The sequence below is a fragment of the Oncorhynchus kisutch genome, linkage group LG19 (assembly GCF_002021735.2).
Source record: "Oncorhynchus kisutch isolate 150728-3 linkage group LG19, Okis_V2, whole genome shotgun sequence".
Lineage (NCBI taxonomy): Eukaryota > Metazoa > Chordata > Actinopteri > Salmoniformes > Salmonidae > Oncorhynchus > Oncorhynchus kisutch.
Window position 1 is genome coordinate 23,479,976 of NC_034192.2, and position 18,652 is coordinate 23,498,627.

At 43.6% G+C, this 18,652-nt stretch overlaps 1 protein-coding gene across 1 annotated transcript in view; it reads left to right on the forward strand.

Moving 5' to 3' along the window:
- The window catches only part of nyap2a (neuronal tyrosine-phosphorylated phosphoinositide-3-kinase adaptor 2a), a 108,495-nt gene that overhangs the window by 33,257 nt on the left and 56,586 nt on the right, over positions 1–18,652 (forward strand). Inside the window, exon 3 of the mRNA XM_031798602.1 lies at positions 11,136–11,443. Within this exon, the coding sequence (XP_031654462.1) occupies positions 11,136–11,443 (308 nt within the window). The remainder of the gene's footprint in view (positions 1–11,135; positions 11,444–18,652) is intronic.

Genomic DNA, 18,652 nt, shown 5'->3' on the forward strand with positions numbered 1-18,652 from the left:
AATATTCATATACATGAAATCACAAGTGCAATATTGCAAAACACTGTTAATCCACCTGTCGTTGAAATGATGCTTTTCAGCGAAAGCAATCCAAGCGTTTGTAAGTTTATCAATCGCATGACAAAACATTAAGTACACTTAGCATCAGGTGGTCACGAAAATCTGAAAAGCAATCAAATGAATAGTTTACCTTTGATGATCTTCGGATGTTTTCACTCATGAGACTCCCAGTTACACAAATGTTCCTTTTGTTCCATAAAGATATTTTTTATATCCAAATAACAAATACATTTAACCAAATACCTCTGTTAGTTTGGTGCGGAAAGAGAGGTCACGACAATGCAGACAAATTCAAAATAATATCCGTAATGTCCACAGAAACATGTCAAATGTTTTTTATAATCAATCCTCAGGGTGTTTTTCAAATATCTATTCGATAATATATCAACCGGGACAGTTGGCTTTTCACTAGGACCGGGAGTGGCCGCCTTTTCTCTTTTCCGCACAATTCACTCGAAGAGCCCCCACCTGTCCACTTACGCAATGTGGTCGTTCACGCTCTTTCTTCAAAATAAAAGCATGAAACTATGTCTAAAGACTGTTGACACATCGAGGAAGCGATAGGAAAAGGAATCTGGTTGATATCCCTTTAAATGGAGCAATGGGAGGCTATGGAACATGGAGTTTTCAAAATAGAAGCCACTTCCTGGTTTGATTTTTCTCAGGGTTTCGCCTGCAATATCAGTTCTGTTATACTCAGACAATATTTTGAAAGTTTTGGAAACTTCAGAGTGTTTTCTATCCCAATCTGTCAATTATATGCATATTCAATGCTGTTTACTTTGGGAACGTTATTTTTCCAAACATAAAAATAGTGCCCCCTAGCTTCAAGAGGTTAAAGGTCCCCAAAGCACACACATCCCTGGGTCAAATCAAATCAAATCAAATTGTATTTTTCACATACACATGGTTAGCAGATGTTAATGCAAGTGTAGCGAAATGCTTGTGCTTCTAGTTCCGACAATGCAGTAATAACCAACGAGTAATCTAGCTAACAATTCCAAAACTACTACCTTATACACACAAGTGTAAAGGGATAAAGAATATGTACATGAAGATATATGAATGAGTGATGGTACAGAGCGGCATAGGCAGGATGCAGTATATGGTATCGAGTACAGTATGTACATATGAGATGAGTATGTAAACAAAGTGGCATAGTTTAAAGTGGCTAGTGATACATGTATTACATGAAGATGCAGAAGATGATATAGAGTACAGTCTATATACATATACATATGAGATAAATAATGTAGGGTATGTAAACATTATATTAAGTAGCATTGTTTAAAGTGGCTAGTGATATATTTTACATAAATTCCCATAAATTCCCATTATTAAAGTGGCTGGAGTTGAGTGTTGGCAGCAGCCACTCAATGTTAGTGGTGGCTGTTTAACAGTCTGATGGCCTTGAGATAGAAGCTGTTTTTCAGTCTCTCAGTCCCAGCTTTGATGCACCTGTACTGACCTCGCCTTCTGGATGATAGCGGAGTGAACAGGCAGTGGCTCGGGTGGTTGTTGTCCTTGATGATCTTTATGGCCTTCCTGTGACATCGGGTGGTGTAGGTGTCCTGGAGGGCAGGTAGTTTGCCCCCGGCGAGGCGTTGTGCAGAACTCGCTACCCTCAGGAGAGCCTTACGGTTGTGGACGGAGCAGTTGCCGTACCAGGCGGTGATACAGCCCGACAGGATGCTCTCGATTGTGCATCTGTAGAAGTTTGTGAGTGCTTTTGGTGACAAGCCGAATTTCTTCAGCCTCCTGAGGTTGAAGAGGCGCTGCTGTGCCTTCTTCACAATGCTGTCTGTGTGGGTGGACCAATTCAGTTTGTCTGTGATGTGTACGCCGAGGAACTTAAAACTTACTACCCTCTCCACTACTGTTCCATCGATGTGGATAGGGGGGTGTTCCCTCTGCTGTTTCCTGAAGTCCACAATCATCTCCTTAGTTTTGTTGACGTTGAGTGTGAGGTTATTTTCCTGACACCACACTCCGAGGGCCCTCACTCCCTGTAGGCCGTCTCGTCGTTGTTGGTAATCAATTCTACCACTGTTGTGTCGTCCGCAAACTTGATGATTGAGTTGGAGGCGTGCGTGGCCACGCAGTCGTGGGTGAACAGGGAGTACAGGAGAGGGCTCAGAGCGCACCCTTGTGGGGCACCAGTGTTGAGGATCAGCAGGGTGGAGATGTTGTTACCTACCCTCACCACCTGGGGGCGGCCCGTCAGGAAATCCAGTACCCAGTTGCACAGGGCGGGGTCGAGACCCAGGGTCTCGAGCTTGATGACGAGTTTGGAGGGTACTATCGTGTTAAATGCCGAGCTGTAGTCGATGAACAGCATTCTCACATAGGTATTCCTCTTGTCCAGATGGGTTAGGGCAGTGTGCAGTGTGGTTGAGATTGCATCGTCTGTGGACCTATTTGGGTGGTAAGCAAATTGGAGTGGGTCTAGGGTGTCAGGTAGGGTGGAGGTGATATGGTCCTTGACTAGTCTTTCAAAGCACTTCATGATGACGGAAGTGAGTGCTACGGTAGTCGTTTAGCTCAGTTACCTTAGCTTTCTTGGGAACAGGAACAATGGTGGTCCTCTTGAAGCATGTGGGAACAGCAGACTGGGATAGGGATAGATTGAATATGTCCGTAAACACACCAGCCAGCTGGTCTGCGCATGCTCTGAGGGCGCGCCTGGGGATGCCGTCTGGGCCTGCAGCCTTGCGAGGGTTAACACGTTTAAATGTTTTACTCACCTCGGCTGCAGTGAAGGAGAGTCCGCATCTTTTGGTTGCGGGCCGTGTCAGTGGCACTGTATAGTCCTCAAAGCGGGCCAAAAAGTTATTTAGTCTGCCTGGGAGCAAGGCATCCTGGTCCGTGACTCGGCTGGTTTTCTTTTTGTAATCCGTGATTGACTGTAGACCCTGCCACATACCTCTTGTGTCTGAGCCGTTGAATTGCGATTCTACTTTGTCTCTATACTGATGCTTAGCTTGTTTGATTGCCTTGCAGAGGGAATAGCTGCACTGTTTGTATTCGGTCATGTTTCCGGTCACCTCGCCCTGATTAAAAGCAGTGGTTCGCACTTTCAGTTTCACGCGAATGCTGCCATCAATCCACGGTTTCTGGTTTGGGAATGTTTTAATCGTTGCTATGGGAATGACATCTTCAACGCACGTTCTAATGAACTCGCTCACCGAATCAGCGTATTCGTCAATATTGTTGTCTGACGCAATACGAAACATATCCCAGTCCACGTGATGGAAGCAGTCTTGGAGCGTGGAATCAGATTGGTCGGACCAGCGTTGAACAGACCTCAGCGTGGGAGCTTCTTGTTTTAGCTTCTGTCTGTAGGCAGGGAGTTACTGTATGTTGTTGTGACCACACCACATCTCGTTAACCAGTCCTCTTTTCAGTTTGCTGCAGACAGCGACTGGAACGAGCTGCAACAAACACTCAAACTGGACAGTTTTATCTCCATCTCTTTATTCAAAGACTCAATAATGGAAACTTACTGACAGTTGTGGCTGCTTCGTGTGATGTATTGTTGTCTCTACCTTCTTTTTCTAATGTTTTTCTCTACCTTCTGACTTGCCTAGTTAAATAAAGGTTAAATAAAATTTAAAAAACATGTCGGTAGGGGTATGTTTGTGTGTGAGTGGAGTGCAATAGAGATTACATCATCTGTGGATCTTTTTGTATGATATGTGAATTGGAGTGGGTCCAGGATGCCTGGGATGATGGTGTTGAAGTGAGCAATGACCAGCCTTTCAAAGTATTTCATGGCTACAGATGTGAGTGCTACAGGGTGATAGTAATTTAGAAAGGTTCCCTTGGCGTTCTTGGGCACAGAGACTATGGTGGTCTGCTTGAAACATGTAGGTATTACAGACAAGGTCAGGGAAAGTTTGAAAAGTTTAATAAAGGTTAATAAAATAAAAAATTCAAATAAATAAATAAAATGTCAGTGAAGACACTTGCCAGCTGATCAGCACATGATCGGGTTACGAATCCTGGTATTTCGTCTAGCTCTGCAGCCTTAGAGCGTGCTCACACAGTCGTCCGAAACAGTTGGTGCTCTCATGCATGGTTCGGTGTTGCTTTCCTCAAAGCGAGCATAGAATGTATTCAGCTCGTCTTGTAGGCTCACATTGATGGACAGCTCGAGGCTGGGTTTCTCTGTGTAATATTTGGTAGTTTGCAAGCCCTGCCACATCCGATGAGCGTCAGAGCTGGTGTAGTAGGATTCTTGGTCCTTTACTGATGATGCCTTGCCTGTTTGATGGTTCGTTGGAAGGAGTAGTGGGATTTCTTAGATGCATCCGGATTAGTGTCCCACTCCTTGAAAGTGACAGCTTTTACCTGTGATTCATGGCTTCTGGTTGGGATGTGTACAGTACCAGTCGAAAGTTTGGACACACCTACTCATTCCAAGGTTTTTCTTTATTTGTACTATTTTCTACATTGTAGAATAATATTCAAGACATCAAAACTATGAAATTACAAATATGTTATCATGTAATAAGCAAAAACGTGTTAAATAAATCAAAATATATTGCCTTAAAGACAGTTTTAAACAATCCTGACATTCTGTCAATCAGCTTCATGAGGTAGTCACCTGGAATGCATTTCCGGTCACGGGACAGCAGACGGAACGTACAGATGCCCAGAGGGACACTGGAGGGGAGTGGGTTCTGCATGTAGCGCCTGCTCAATGTCCGCATCCAGCTCCCACACTACCGGCGCCACCAGGCAGGTGGCCGGGAGTATGGGGGTGGGATCCATGGGCCTCTCCTCTGTGTCATACAGCCGGGACAGTGTGTCTGCCTTGGCATTCTGGGAACCTGGTCTGTACGAAAGGGTGAAAACAAAACGGGTGAAAAACATGGCCCACCTTGCCTGGCGAGGGTTCAGCCGCCCGGATGTACTCCATATTGCGGTGGTCAGTCCAGATGAGGAAAGGGTGTTTTGCCCCCTCAAGCCAATGTCTCCACGCCTTCAAAGCCTTGATGACAGTCAACAGCTCCCGGTCCCCCACGTCATAGATTCGCTCCGCCGGGCTGAGCTTCATTGAGAAGAAGGCACCTTCTTGCGGGGAAAATTCAGGAAAAGTGACATACAAAAAAATGTGTTTAACAGAGGGCTCTGGGTGAGAATGGTGCCGGCTCACCTGGGGTGACACCAGACTGCCCTGCCAGCTGCCTCGATCCACAGAGGAACCGACCGGCAGTGTGACCTCTGCGGCCACAGATGGTGCACGAGACGGAACCTCCTCCGGTCTCCCTGCGCACTGCACCTCCCAACTCCGTGGGCATCGGAGTGGTGGTGCTGGGGGATGGAACCGACAGACCCCGCTCTGGACGTCCCCGGGTAGCCAGCAGGTTATCCAACCGAATGGACAGGTCCACCAGCTGGTCGAAGGTGAGGGAGGCCAACACCCGACGGACGTCCTCGCGCAAACTGCAGCAATATTGGTCGATCAGGGCCCTGTCGCTCCATCCCACGCCGGCGGCCAGGGTCCGAAAGTCCATTGCGAACTCCTGGATTCTCCTCGTCCCCTGCCTCAGGTGGTAGAGACGTTCCCCCACCGCTCTACCCTCGGGCGGGTGATCGAAGATGGGTGAAATCCTCGAAATGGTCCAGCGCTGCGTCTCCTTCTCCATACACGGCGTTGGCCCACTCCAGGGCTTTCCCTTAGAGGCACAAGACCAGGACGGACACCCACTCACGGCCCGAAGGAGCTGGGTGAACGGTTGCCAGGTAGAGATCTAGCTGCAAGAGGAAACCCTGGCAGAGTGCAGCCGTCCCGTCGTACTCCTGGGGAAGGGCGAGACGACTCAAACTGGTACAGGATGAAGAGGAGGCGAGTAGTGGAGGCCCTGGTTGGGCTGGTGGAGGCGCTGTAGGAACTCCTTGTCTCTCCCAGCGGTCCATGGTTTGGACGATGCGGTCCATGGCAGCGCCGAGATGGTGGAACATCGCCGCTTGCTCCTGGACGTGCTCCTCGACTCCTATACCAGGGGCACCTGCTCCTGTTCGGTGCGTAATTCTGTAAGGGGTGCATAACTGGTGGCAGGGAAGTCAGACGCAGGAGAGAAGAACAAGGTAATAGCTGGAGCAGTTTAATTTCAAAACCAACGGCATAAAGAAATAACCAACATGGGAACAAAACCCGACGCGCACCAGTAAACATGTGCACAAGCACTTACAACAAACAATTACGCACAAAGACATGGGGGGAACAGAGGGTTAAATACACAACAATTAATGAGGGAAATGAAAACCAGGTGTGTAGGAAAACAAGGCAAAACAAATGGAAACTGAAAGGTGGATCAAGCATGGCTAGAAGACCGGTGACACCGACCGCCGTACACCGCCCGAACATGGAGAGGAACCGACTTCGGTGAAAGTCATGACAATATGTTTATTTTTGTTTATTGTGCTGAATTATATTCTGTTAAACACATATGTGTATGTTGTTTTAATATTCTGTTTGTATTGTAATGTGTAGGGCTCTCTTGTAAAATAGATTTTTAATCTCAATGTGACTCCCTGTTTAAATTAAGGTTGAAACGATCAAGCGGTATGATGAAACTGGCTCTCACGAGGACCGCCATAGGAAAGGAAGAACCAGAGTTCTCACTGCTGCAGATAAGTTCATTAGAGTTACCAGCCTCAGAAATTTCAGCCCAAATAAATGCTTCAATGAGTTCAAGTAAAAGACACATCTCAACATCAACAACTCAGAGAAGTCTGTGTGAATCAAGCCTTCATGGTTTATTTGCTGCGAAAAAAAACATGACTAAAGGACACCAATAAGATGAAGAGACTTGCTTGGGCCAAGAAATACAAGTAATGGGCATTAAGACCAGTGGAAAACAGTCCTTTAGTCTTATGAGTCCAAATTTGAGATTTTTGGTTCCAACCTCCATGTCTTTCTAATACGCAGTGTAGGTTCCCACCGTGAGGCATGGAAAAGGAGATGTGATGGTGTGGGGGTGCTTTGCTGGTGATTTATTTAGAAGTCAAGGCACACTTAACCAGCATTGCCACCACAGCATTCTGCAGCGATACGCCATCCCATCTGGTTTGCTCTTATTGGGACTATCATTTGTTTTTCAACAGGACAGTGACCCAAAACACACCTCCAGGCTGTGTAAGTGCTATTTGACCAAGAAGGAGAGTGATGGAGTGCTGTATCAGATGAGCTGGCCTCCACAATCACCCAAACTCAACCCAATTGAGATGGTTTGTGTAGAGTTGGACTGCAGAGTGAAGGAAAAGCAGCCAACAAGTGCTCAGCATATGTTTGAACTCCTTCAAAAATGTTGGAAAAGCATTCCAGGTGAAGCTGGTTGAGGGAATGCCAAGAGTGTGCAAAGCTGTCATCAAAGGGAGGCTACTTTGAAGAATCTAAAATCAAAAATCTATTTTGAATTGTTGAGCACTTTTTTGGTTACTGTCTGATTCCATGTGTTATTTCATGATCTTCACTATTAATTCAAATTCAGCAAAAAAAGAAACCCTGTCTTTCAAAGATAATTCGTTAAAATCCAAATAACTTCACAGATCTTCATTGTAAAGTGTTTAAAACCTGTTAAGGCTGTTGCGAATTTTCGCAGCTTTTTGTTAAAAATCGCGCAACATTTCAGCGCCCTGCTACTCATGCCAGGAATATAGTATATGCATATGATTAGTATGTGTGGATAGGAAACACTCAGACGTTTCTAAAACTGGTTAAATGACGGCTGTGACTATAACAGAACGTGCGTTTCATCGAAAAGTGCAGGAAAATCTGATCACTGAAAATGGAAAAAAATATCCATGCGCTACTTCCAGGAATTGTTCAAGGTGAACCGGATTAAACGAGATCGAGGTTGCAGTACCTACAGCTTCCACACGATGTCTAGAGTCTTGTCATTTGCTTCGGCTTTGTTTCTTGGTCAAACCGAAACTAGGGAGCCGATTTCCTCCGGTCTCCGACCGGATGTTTTGGTAGAGATTTCTCCGGACATTATTTCCAGACGGACAGCTAAAGAATATACATCGCCTCATGATCAATTTTATCGCTTATTAATGTGTACTAATACCTAAAGTTGCATTACAAAAGTATTTCGAAGTGTTTTGTGAAAGTTTATCGTCGACTTTTTTAATTTAAAAAAATGACGTTACGTTAGAAAACGCTATTTTTTTCCGTTGTTCACACAGTATTCATAGATCGATATCTAGGCTATATATGGACCGATTTAATCGAAAAAAAGACCCAATAGTGATTATGGGACATCTAGGAGTGCCAACAAAGAATATGGTCAAAGGTAATGAATGTTTTATATTTTATTTGTGCGGTTTGTGTAGCGACGACTATGCTAATTATTTTGTTTACGTCCCTACGGGTCTTTTGGGGTGTTACATGCTATCAGATAATAGCTTCTCATGCTTTCGCCGAAAAGCATTTTACAAATCTGACTTGGTGGATAGATTCACAACGAGTGTAGCTTTAATTCACTACCTTGAATGTGTATTTTAATGAAAGTTTAATGACAGTTTGAGTTTTATCAAAAACTATAGGTGGCGCTCTGAACTCCGCTGAGTGGTGTTCCTGCCAGGGAACTGTATTCTGCTACATCCTTAAGAAGTTAACACTGTTTCCCATGCTTGTTCATTGAACCATAAACAATTAATGAACACTTGTGGAATGGTCGTTAAGACACTAATTGCTTACAGATGGTAGGCAATTAAGGTCACAGTTATGAAAACTTAGGACACTAAAGAGGCCTATCTACTGACTCTGAAAAACACCAATAGAAATATGCTTCCTGGCTCATCTCCGTGAACGTGCCTTAGGCATGCTGCAAGGAGGCATGAGGACTGCAAATGTGGCCAGGGCAATAAATTGCAATGTCCGTACTGTGAGACACCTAAGACAGCGCTACAGGGAGACAGGACGGACAGCTGATCGTCCTCGCAGTGGCAGACCAAGTGTAACAACCCCTGCACAGGATTGGTACATCTGAACATCACACCTGCGGGACAGGTACAGGATGGTAACGACAACTGCCCAAGTTACACCAGGAACGCACAATCCCTCCATCAGTGCTCAGACTGTCCGCGATAGGCTGAGAGAGGCTGGACTGAGGGCTTGTAGGCCGGTCCTCACCAGACATCACCGGCAACAACGTCATCTATGGGCACAAACCCACCATCGCTGGACCAGACAGGTCTGGCAAAAAGTGTTCTTCTCTGACGAGTCGCGGTTTTGTCTCACCAGGGATGATGGTCGAATTCGCATTTTTCGTCGAAGGAATGAGCATTACACCGAGGCCTGTACTCTGAAGCGGGATCAATTTGGAGGCGGAGGGTCCATCATCTGGGGCGGTGTGTCATAGCATCATCGGACTGAGCTTGTTGTCATTTTAGGCCATCTCAACACTGTGCATTACAGGGAAGACATTCTCCTCCCTCATGTGGTACCCTTCCTGCAGGATCATCCTGACATGACCCTCCAGCATGACAATGCCACCAGCCATACTGCTTGTTCTGCGCGTGATTTCCTGCAAGACAGGAATGTCAGTGTTCTGCCATGGCCAGCGAAGAGCCCGGATCTCAATCCCATTGAGCATGTCTGGGACCTGTTGGATCAGAGGGTGAGGGCTAGGGCCATTCCCCCCAGAAATGTCTGGGAACTTGCAGGTGACTTGGTGGAAGAGTGGGTAACATCTCACAGCAATAACTTTCAAATCTGTTGCAGTCTATGGGGAGGAGATGCACAGCAGTACTTAATGCAGCTGATGGACACACCAGATACTGACAGTTACTTTTGATTCCCCCTTTGTTTAGGGACACATTATTCAATTTCTGTTAGTCACATGTCTGTGGAACTTGTTCAGTTTATGTCTCAGATGTTGAATCGTGTTATGTTCACACAAACATTTACACATTTTAAGTTTGCTGAAAATAAACACAGTTGACAGTGAGAGGACGTTTCTTCTTTTTCTGAGTTTACAATGTAGAAAATAAAAGAAATAAAGAGAAACCCTTGAATGAGTAGTTGTGTCCTAACTTTTGACTGGTACTGTATATGGCAAGAATTTTCTGGGAGTTTGTGCTTACTCCTTTTTGGGTTTGTGAGCGGAGTCTACAAACAAACATACAACTGCCGATTAGTACTTTGATGAACTTTGCAAGTGAAACACAATATTTTCCGCTAAACTTGCTATTTTGACTGTAGGTATATACTGGGTGTACAAAACATTATGACACATTTCCATGAGCGGTGCATCTTTTTTTGTATTTATTTTAAATTTACCCTTATTTTACCAGGTAAGTTGACTCAGAACACATTGTCATTTACAGCAACGACCTGCGGAATAGTTACAGGGGAGAGGAGTCCAGGTGAAAGGTATGATCCCTTATTGATGTCGCTAGTTAAACCCGCTTCAATCGGTGTAGATGAAGGAGAGAAAATAGATATGTGTGCCATTCAGAGTGGGCAAGACATAAGATTTACGTGTCTTTGAACAGGGTATGGTAGTATGTGCCATGCGCACCGGTTTGTGTCAAGAACTGCAATGCTGCTGGGTTTTTCACACTCAACAGTTCCCTGTGTGTATCAAGAATGGTCCACCACCCAAGGGACATCCAGCCAACTTGACACAACTGCATTGGAGTCAACATGGGACACCATCCCTGTGGAACGCTTTCAACAGCTTGTCCTTGTAGAGTCAATGACCAAACATGGTGAATTAAGGCTAGGGCACCTCAATAATAGGAAGGTGTTCTTAATGTTTTATGCACTCAGTGTATATGGGACAGATAGGACACATATTTAAGCTGTCTGTATATATTCTCTGTTGTTGTTGTCGTGTGTGTGTGTGTGTGTGAGTGAGTGCGTGCCTGAGGCTGTATGTGTGCACGTGTGTGCATCAGCTGTCATAGTCATAGGCAACTTGGTAATATGGAGGAGAAGGTGCTTTTTGGTTCCATGATTGTGTCCTTGCATCTATGACATTTGGTATGTCTGAATCATTTTGCATATGTAATGTGATTTATGGATGAAACAAAATTATTTAAAAGATGTTTCCTGGCAGGATCGGTGAGGATGTGGCGAGGGTGACGGAGGGAAGCTACGCAGGGAAACACTTCCGCATGGGCTTCATGACCATGCCGGCACCCCAGGACCGCCTTCCCTCCTCCTGTGGCCAGGGCTTCACTGTGCGTTCCCAGTCTCTACACTCTGTCGGCGGGGGTGATGAGGATGGGAGCCCCAACTCCCGTAAGCTACCGCCGCCCAAACCCAAGAGAGACCCCAACACCAAGCTCAGCATCTCCTCTGAGGGTGTGAACTCTGGATCTGCCTCCAGCAATTGCAACAGAGACAGCCTGGTCAAGTTTGACCGTGAGTGGCCTGGGCTATGTGTGTATGTGTGTGTCCATGTCAACTTCAAATTAGATTAATGTTCTTATGAGGAAAGCTTTTAGGTAGCCTGGTCCTATATATTGTATATGGCATGACAACAAAAGAGAAGTTGGCTACAGTACATACAATATGGGAATTGGCATCATTTTTTGGTACATACAACAGCACAAAACAGTCAACATGAAGCCGCATTTTGTTGTCCTAGCACAAGAACAGGGTTAGACAATTTTCTGTTTACAGTCCCGCACAGCACTGCCATAGGCTACTGTCCTTATTTACATAAAGTATACCAAGTTGCATTACTTTAATTTTAACATTCCAGAAGTTACATCCCTAAATTTGCTATAGTGCTATTAACTGGCCTGAAATGTCCATCTTTTTTTTTAAAGATAGCAACACCAAACTTGATATGTACCATCCGGATGGTGTCATTGACTGACATGACACGTTTCAAGATAATTGAGCAAAGTGACATGCAGTTATCATGCGTTTAATTAAAAGGGGAAACAGTTTGACATTTTTTGATTGGCCAATTTTCATGCCATCTTGGGAGATATCAAACTTTAAAAAACTTGTTAAAGACAAGTGCCCTGAGCATACATACCATGTTTCGAGTCAATAGGACTAACAGTTCATAAGAATATGATTTTTGAAGGGTTTGAAAAAATTAGGCCTATACACTGTATAGCATTTGCAAACAGCTATTGTTTCAATTCAACCCAGAATGTATCTAAAAATAGACAGTTCAATAGGCCAAGGGATTCCTAGGATTTCAGATGTAATGATAAGTGCCCAACATATACGAATTAAAGCCAGAGGTTCAGATGGAACTATCCAAGCAGTAGACACATCTCTTTTAAATTTTGATATTTGTGACATGTTTCAGGAAACTAGACATATGTCACGGGTCACTACATTTGAACATCTTTTTTAAAATCAAAATCAAATCAAATTCATTTAAAAAGCCCTTCTTACATCAGCTGATATCTCAAAGTGATGTACAGAAACACAGCCTAAAACCCCAAACAGCAAACAATGTAGGTGTAGAAGCACGGTGGCTAGGAAAAACCCCATAGAAAGGCCAGATCCTAGGATGAAACCTAGAGAGGAACCAGGCGCTGAGGGGTGGCCAGTCCTCTTTTGGCTGTGCCGGGTGGAGATTATAACAGAACATGGCCAAGATGTTCAAATGTTCATAGATGACTGGCAGGGTTAAATAATAATAATCACAGTGGTTGTCGAGGGTGCAACAGGTTAGCACCTCAGGAGTAAATGTCAGTTGGCTTTTCATAGCCGATCATTCAGAGTATCTCTACCACTCATGCTGTCTCATGCTGTCTAGAGAATTGAAAACAGCAGGTCTGGGACAGGTAGCACTACAAAATGCGTTATTTTGGAAGAAATGCCTTCTGGAACATGTGAACTTTCATGTGCCTTAATTAAAAACATGTATGCCATCTGTAAATACAAATAAAATAGTTAAATTATGAGCCTAGTTGGTTTAGCCACAGAGAAAGTAAGCAACCTTCCTGCTAGCCATGATTGGCTGAGATAATGAGTGGGCTGGACATGCCGAGAGATGAGTTTGGATTGGTCTGCCATATAGCACTGTCTATTTGAGCTGGCTAGTATGTGTAGGTAATCATGTCTAAAGCGGCTTTTTAAAACAAGTATATTGCTTAGTAGAACTGCATAAGTGTTGCTCTCCACTTTCTGGAGGACCGAGTTTTGAAATCAGTGGATTTAGAGTATGACAGCTAAGGAAATGGAGAAAACATCTGTCTCCAGATTACATCTTCAAACTATGGAGAAGCGTCTGACCATAATGTATACGGACGGGTAAGATAGTCTAGCCAGCTACATTTTCCGAAATTACATGTTTCTAATTTGGACATAAAGTCTTTTCATTTCAAGTTAGTGTACTGTTAGCTAGCTAGCTAACATTAGCTGGCTGTGTTAGTGTGGCTCCACTATGCAGGGAACCTCTACTCCGATTTCAGAGCACTCTCGCCTGAGTGTGCCAGAGTGCAGAATAACTGATGAATTTACAAATGCTCAACACCCATTGAGTATGGACTGTGTCAATAAATCTTGGCAAAAAAGAGTAATTAAATTGTGGCCAGCTGCAGTTATAGCTGCACAGCTCTGGAAAACATGAAAATAGCCTAGCCAGCTCTGCTAGGGCAAGCAAAATGGTCAGAGGGGGGTGTTCTCTCATGTGTGTCTGGAAGTAGCTAGCAAGTTAGCCACTGTTAGCCAGTTAGCTTAGGTGTTTGACTGCCGTTGTGAGGTCAGAACATTCGGATCAACCCTACTCATCGGCCAGAGCGTCCAGTGTGCATCCTGAATGCTCCGAGAGCGAAACCTTCTAACGTTAAAAGCGGACAATCTGACAGCACAGTTGCAGTCACCAACGCTCTGGATAACATAACAGCATAACCAGCTCCGCCACAGCAACTAATGTTGAATGAGCTGTTCTCTCATTTGTGTCTGGAAGCATCTAGCAAGTTAGCTTGGGTGCTTGCCTGCTGTTGTTAGTACAGAATGTTCAGATCAAACTTTAAAGAGATGGGTGGGACTAAAGCCTAAGAGGGTGTGAACGATGCTGAATCGATGTAGACAAAGAAGGGCTCTCCAGTAACAGTACCAAAACATTCAAAGGCCATTTTCTCAAAAGTGAGTTTACAAGTTGATCCACTTTCAAAGCGGAATTATGGTCCCATTGTTCCTCAACTGTAGTGTATGATATACCATTTTCAAGCTCTGTGTCTCTACTTTTATCCAATGTAAAAAAAACACAATTTAAAATTTTGCTATATAAGACCAATTTGAACCAGTCTGTCACATTTGGTTTGCTTTGTAAACCAAAAACATTTCAATATTACTTTTGAAAATACAATAAGTAGCCTAACGTTAACTTACAAACTAATGTTATACTCAACCTTAAAAGGAGTAACACATTAATGCCCACATTTTGGGCATTAATGTTATATTAGTTAATGTTATTAACTAATGTTATACTCAACCTTAAAAAGAGTAACACATAAATGCCCACATTTTAATATATAAAGCAACGGTGTGCATGTTCAAGATAACATGAATAGGTCCTTGCAGGTCTGTGGAGAGCTTCACTATTGCTGTAAAGAACTCGGCATTGACCACTTGCACCATGTACTTTTAATGTAATCTCAACTGCAATCCAGGTCTTTTGGTTCTGCTATTAGATGAAGCACAGTGATGTTGTAGACCTATAAATAAACAGAATATCTGACATTGTATTCCCGTTGCAACTTTGCTGTGCTTTTAAATATTTGAAAGCACGTCACCCAAATGTCTATCACTACAACTAAACAAAAAATTGGGTATTGTTTTTCAATTGGAATTGGTTGTGGTTTTAGATGGTTGAAAGCATAGTGCACAATAGGAAATTAATCAAACCTTTAGCTGTCTTTTTGAGCTGGTGAATATAGGTTGTAATCTCATTGATCAACATCTCAAATAAATATTACCCAATTATTCACTTTCCTCCACCTACAGTACATGCACATATTACCTCAATTACCCTGACAACCTGTACCCCCGCACATTGACTCTTTAAAAAAAAACTTTTGCCTATTTAGCAAATCTTTTCTTAACTCTTATTTTTCTTTAAACTGCATTGTTGGTTAAGGGCTTGTAGTAAGTAAATATTTCACCTGTTGTATTAGGCGCTGTAGTATCTGGGATCTACATCTGTTTATATTAGTTACTGTGCTGTTACTAAGCAGTAATGCATTACGGCAGTGTTACGTTACTACACCTAATAGGAAATGCACATGCGCACTGGGGTGCCGTGAACTGTAGAGCACGAGGGGTTTTGACTAAACGAAAACGAACTGTACTCCCGTCTCCTGCCTGGTCATTTCTCCACAACACAAATATTACAGGCGCATGTGACTAATAAAATGTGATTTTATATTCACATTGAAATGACGTGGTGTTCCCATGTGGGATGGGGCTGAAGAAATCTAAACACTCAAATGATTACCTTAACTAGGCAAGTCAGTTAAGAACAAATTCTTATTTTCAATGATGGCCTCGGAACAGTGGGTTAACTGCCTGTTCAGGGGACACAACAACAGATTTGTACCTTGTCAGCTTCCGGTTACTAGTCCAACGCTCTAACCACTAGGCTACCCTGCCACCCCAAATGTATGGATAGAGCTATGTATGGAAGGACTAACCATTCATAATAACAAAATCATAGTTTAAACCTTGTTTTGTGGCAATACAGTGTTTGTTTACAATTCCTTTGTTTTACAAGCAAAGGAGTAAAACCAATATTTTGGGTTCTGATGGGGTACATCTGTTGACCTAAGCTCCTGAAACATTTAAGTTATATTCTTCAAGAATTAATCAGTATAAATCATGAATTAAAAGTAAAAAATTGATGTAGCAACTGCAGATTGCCCCTTTGAGGCAAATGTGTTCCTCGTGAGGAGAGAGGCCTCTATACCCAACTTAGTGATTTTGTCAAACTGGGGTGTATCTTTGTGTGTGTCAAAATAAAATTGTATTTGTCAAATACGCCGAATACAACAGGTGAAGACTTTACTGTAAAATTCTTACTTACGAGCCCTGTCCCAACAAAGCAGAGTTTAAAAAAAATTATGGTAAAAAAGTAAATAGCAATAACAAGGTCATGTACATGGAGTACCGGTACATAGCCAATGTACAGGGGGGTATGACATACAGTGGGGCAAAAAAGTATTTAGTCAGCCACCAATTGTGCAAGTTCTCCCACTTAAAAAGATGAGAGGCCTATAATTTTCATCATAGGTACACTTCAACTATGACAGACAAAATGAGAAAAAAAATCCAGAAAATCACATTGTAGGATTTTTAATGAATTTATTTGCAAATTATGGGGGAAACGTCTTTTGGTTCAGACGTCTTTTGTCCTCGTCTTGTCGTGTCCCGTATATATATATATATTTACAACTTTTTTCACAAATCTTTTACATTTTCCATAAACTCATCTTCAAAACACTTTCCTGCAACCCGCCTCACCAATTTATATTTATAAAAAAGTATTATTTACCTCATCTGTAATCTTCCAAGAAGCTAGCCAGAAACTCCAAGAAGCTAGCCAGAAACTAGCCAGAAACTAGCCAGAAGCTAGCCAGGAGCTAATCCAGAAGCTAATCCAGAAGCTAATCCAGAAGCTAGTTCAGAAGCTAGTTCAGAAGCTAGTTCAGAAGCTAGTTCAGAAGCTAGTTAGCTTCTTTACTGGCAAATCGTTAGTATTCAGCTAACCACAGTTTGTGGTCATCAGCTATCCTTTAGCTCGAAAATCTATCGCCGGTTTTGTACGGCGCAGCGCGGCTCAGAACGGAACATACCGGACCAATTTTTCTCTCCAAGTCCCTGGATTTCAACCGCTAACTCTGGACATTCATACCTGGATCTCACAGCTAGCTAGCTGCTATCCGTGTGACTATCGGCTTTCGTCGATTCCGGAGCAAACATCAATTATTCCGGAACTGAAGAGTTCCATCAATCACTCCTGGGCTGCAGTCACCTATCCGGACCTGTTTTACTGCTTACGCGGAGCCCCACCGGGCCTTCACAACTGGACTGCCGACGTTATCTACCCGAAGGAGTTATCCGGCTGGCTCCTCCGTCGTGACATTACCTGAATGCCCATCTGCGGCCTGCTAACCGTTAGCTGTCTTATCGGCTGCTATCTGAATAGACAATCGGACAATTGATTTATTTATTTTTATTATTATTTTTTTTTTTAAATTCTTGGGCCTCTATAACTATATCTATTGTTTTTTTGTTTTTCTTTTTTTGTGTGATTTGGATTAATCCCCTCTACCACACGGAACCCCACTAATCTACTGACGGAACGCAAGAGGTGGCTAATAACAGACCTCCATCCTATGCTAGCTTGCTACCGATGGCCTGGCTAGCTGTCTAAATCGCCGTGACCCCCAACCAACCTCTCCACTCACCGGACTCTTTTGATCACTCGACTAAGCATGCCTCTCCTTATTGTCAATATGCCTTGTCCATTGCTGTTCTGGTTAGTGTTTATTGGCTTATTTCACTGTAGAGCCTTTAGTCCTGCTCACTATACCTTATCCAACCTATTAGTTCAACCACCCACACATGCAATGACATCTCCTGGTTTCAATGATGTTTCTAGAGACAATATCTCTCTCTTCATCACTCAATACCTAGGTTTACCTCCACTGTATTCACATCCTACCATACCTTTGTCTGTATATTATACCTTGATTCTATTTTATCGCCCCCAGAAACCTCCTTTCACTCTCTGTTCCAGACGTTCTAGACGACCAATTCTTATTGCTTTTAGCCGCACCCTTATTCTACTCCTCCTCTGTTCCTCTGGCGATGTAGAGGTGAATCCAGGCCCTGCAGTGCCTAGCTCCACTCCTATTCCCCAGGCGCTCTCTTTTGACGACTTCTGTAACCGTAATAGCCTTGGTTTCATGCATGTTAACATTAGAAGCCTCCTCCCTAAGTTTGTTCTATTCACTGCTTTAGCACACTCTACCAACCCGGATGTCTGAATCCTGGCTTAGGAAGACCACCAAAAATTCAGAAATTTTAATTCCAACATTTTCAGACAAGATAGAACTGCCAAAGGGGGCGGTGTTGTAATCTACTGCAAAGATAGCCTGCAGAGTTCTGTCATACTATCCAGGTCTGTACCCAAACAATTTGAACTTCTACTTTTAAAAATCCACCTCTCTAAAAACAAGTCTCTCACCATTGCCGCCTGCTATAGACCACCCTCTGCCCCCAGCTGTGCTCTGGACACCATATGTGAACTGATTGCCCCCCCATCTATCTTCAGAGCTCGTGCTGCTATGCGACCTAAACTGGAACATGCTTAACACCCCAGCCATCCTACAATCTAAACTTGATGCCCTCAATCTCACACAAATTATCAATGAACCTACCAGGTACCTCCCTAAAAGCCTTAAACACGGGCACCCTCATAGATATCATCCTAACCAACTTGCCCTCTAAATACACCTCTGCTGTCTTCAACCAAGATCTCAGCGATCACTGCCTCATTGCCTGCATCCGTAATGGGTCAGCGGTCAAACGACCTCCACTCATCACTGTCAAACGCTCCCTGAAACACTTCAGCGAGCAGGCCTTTCTAATCGACCT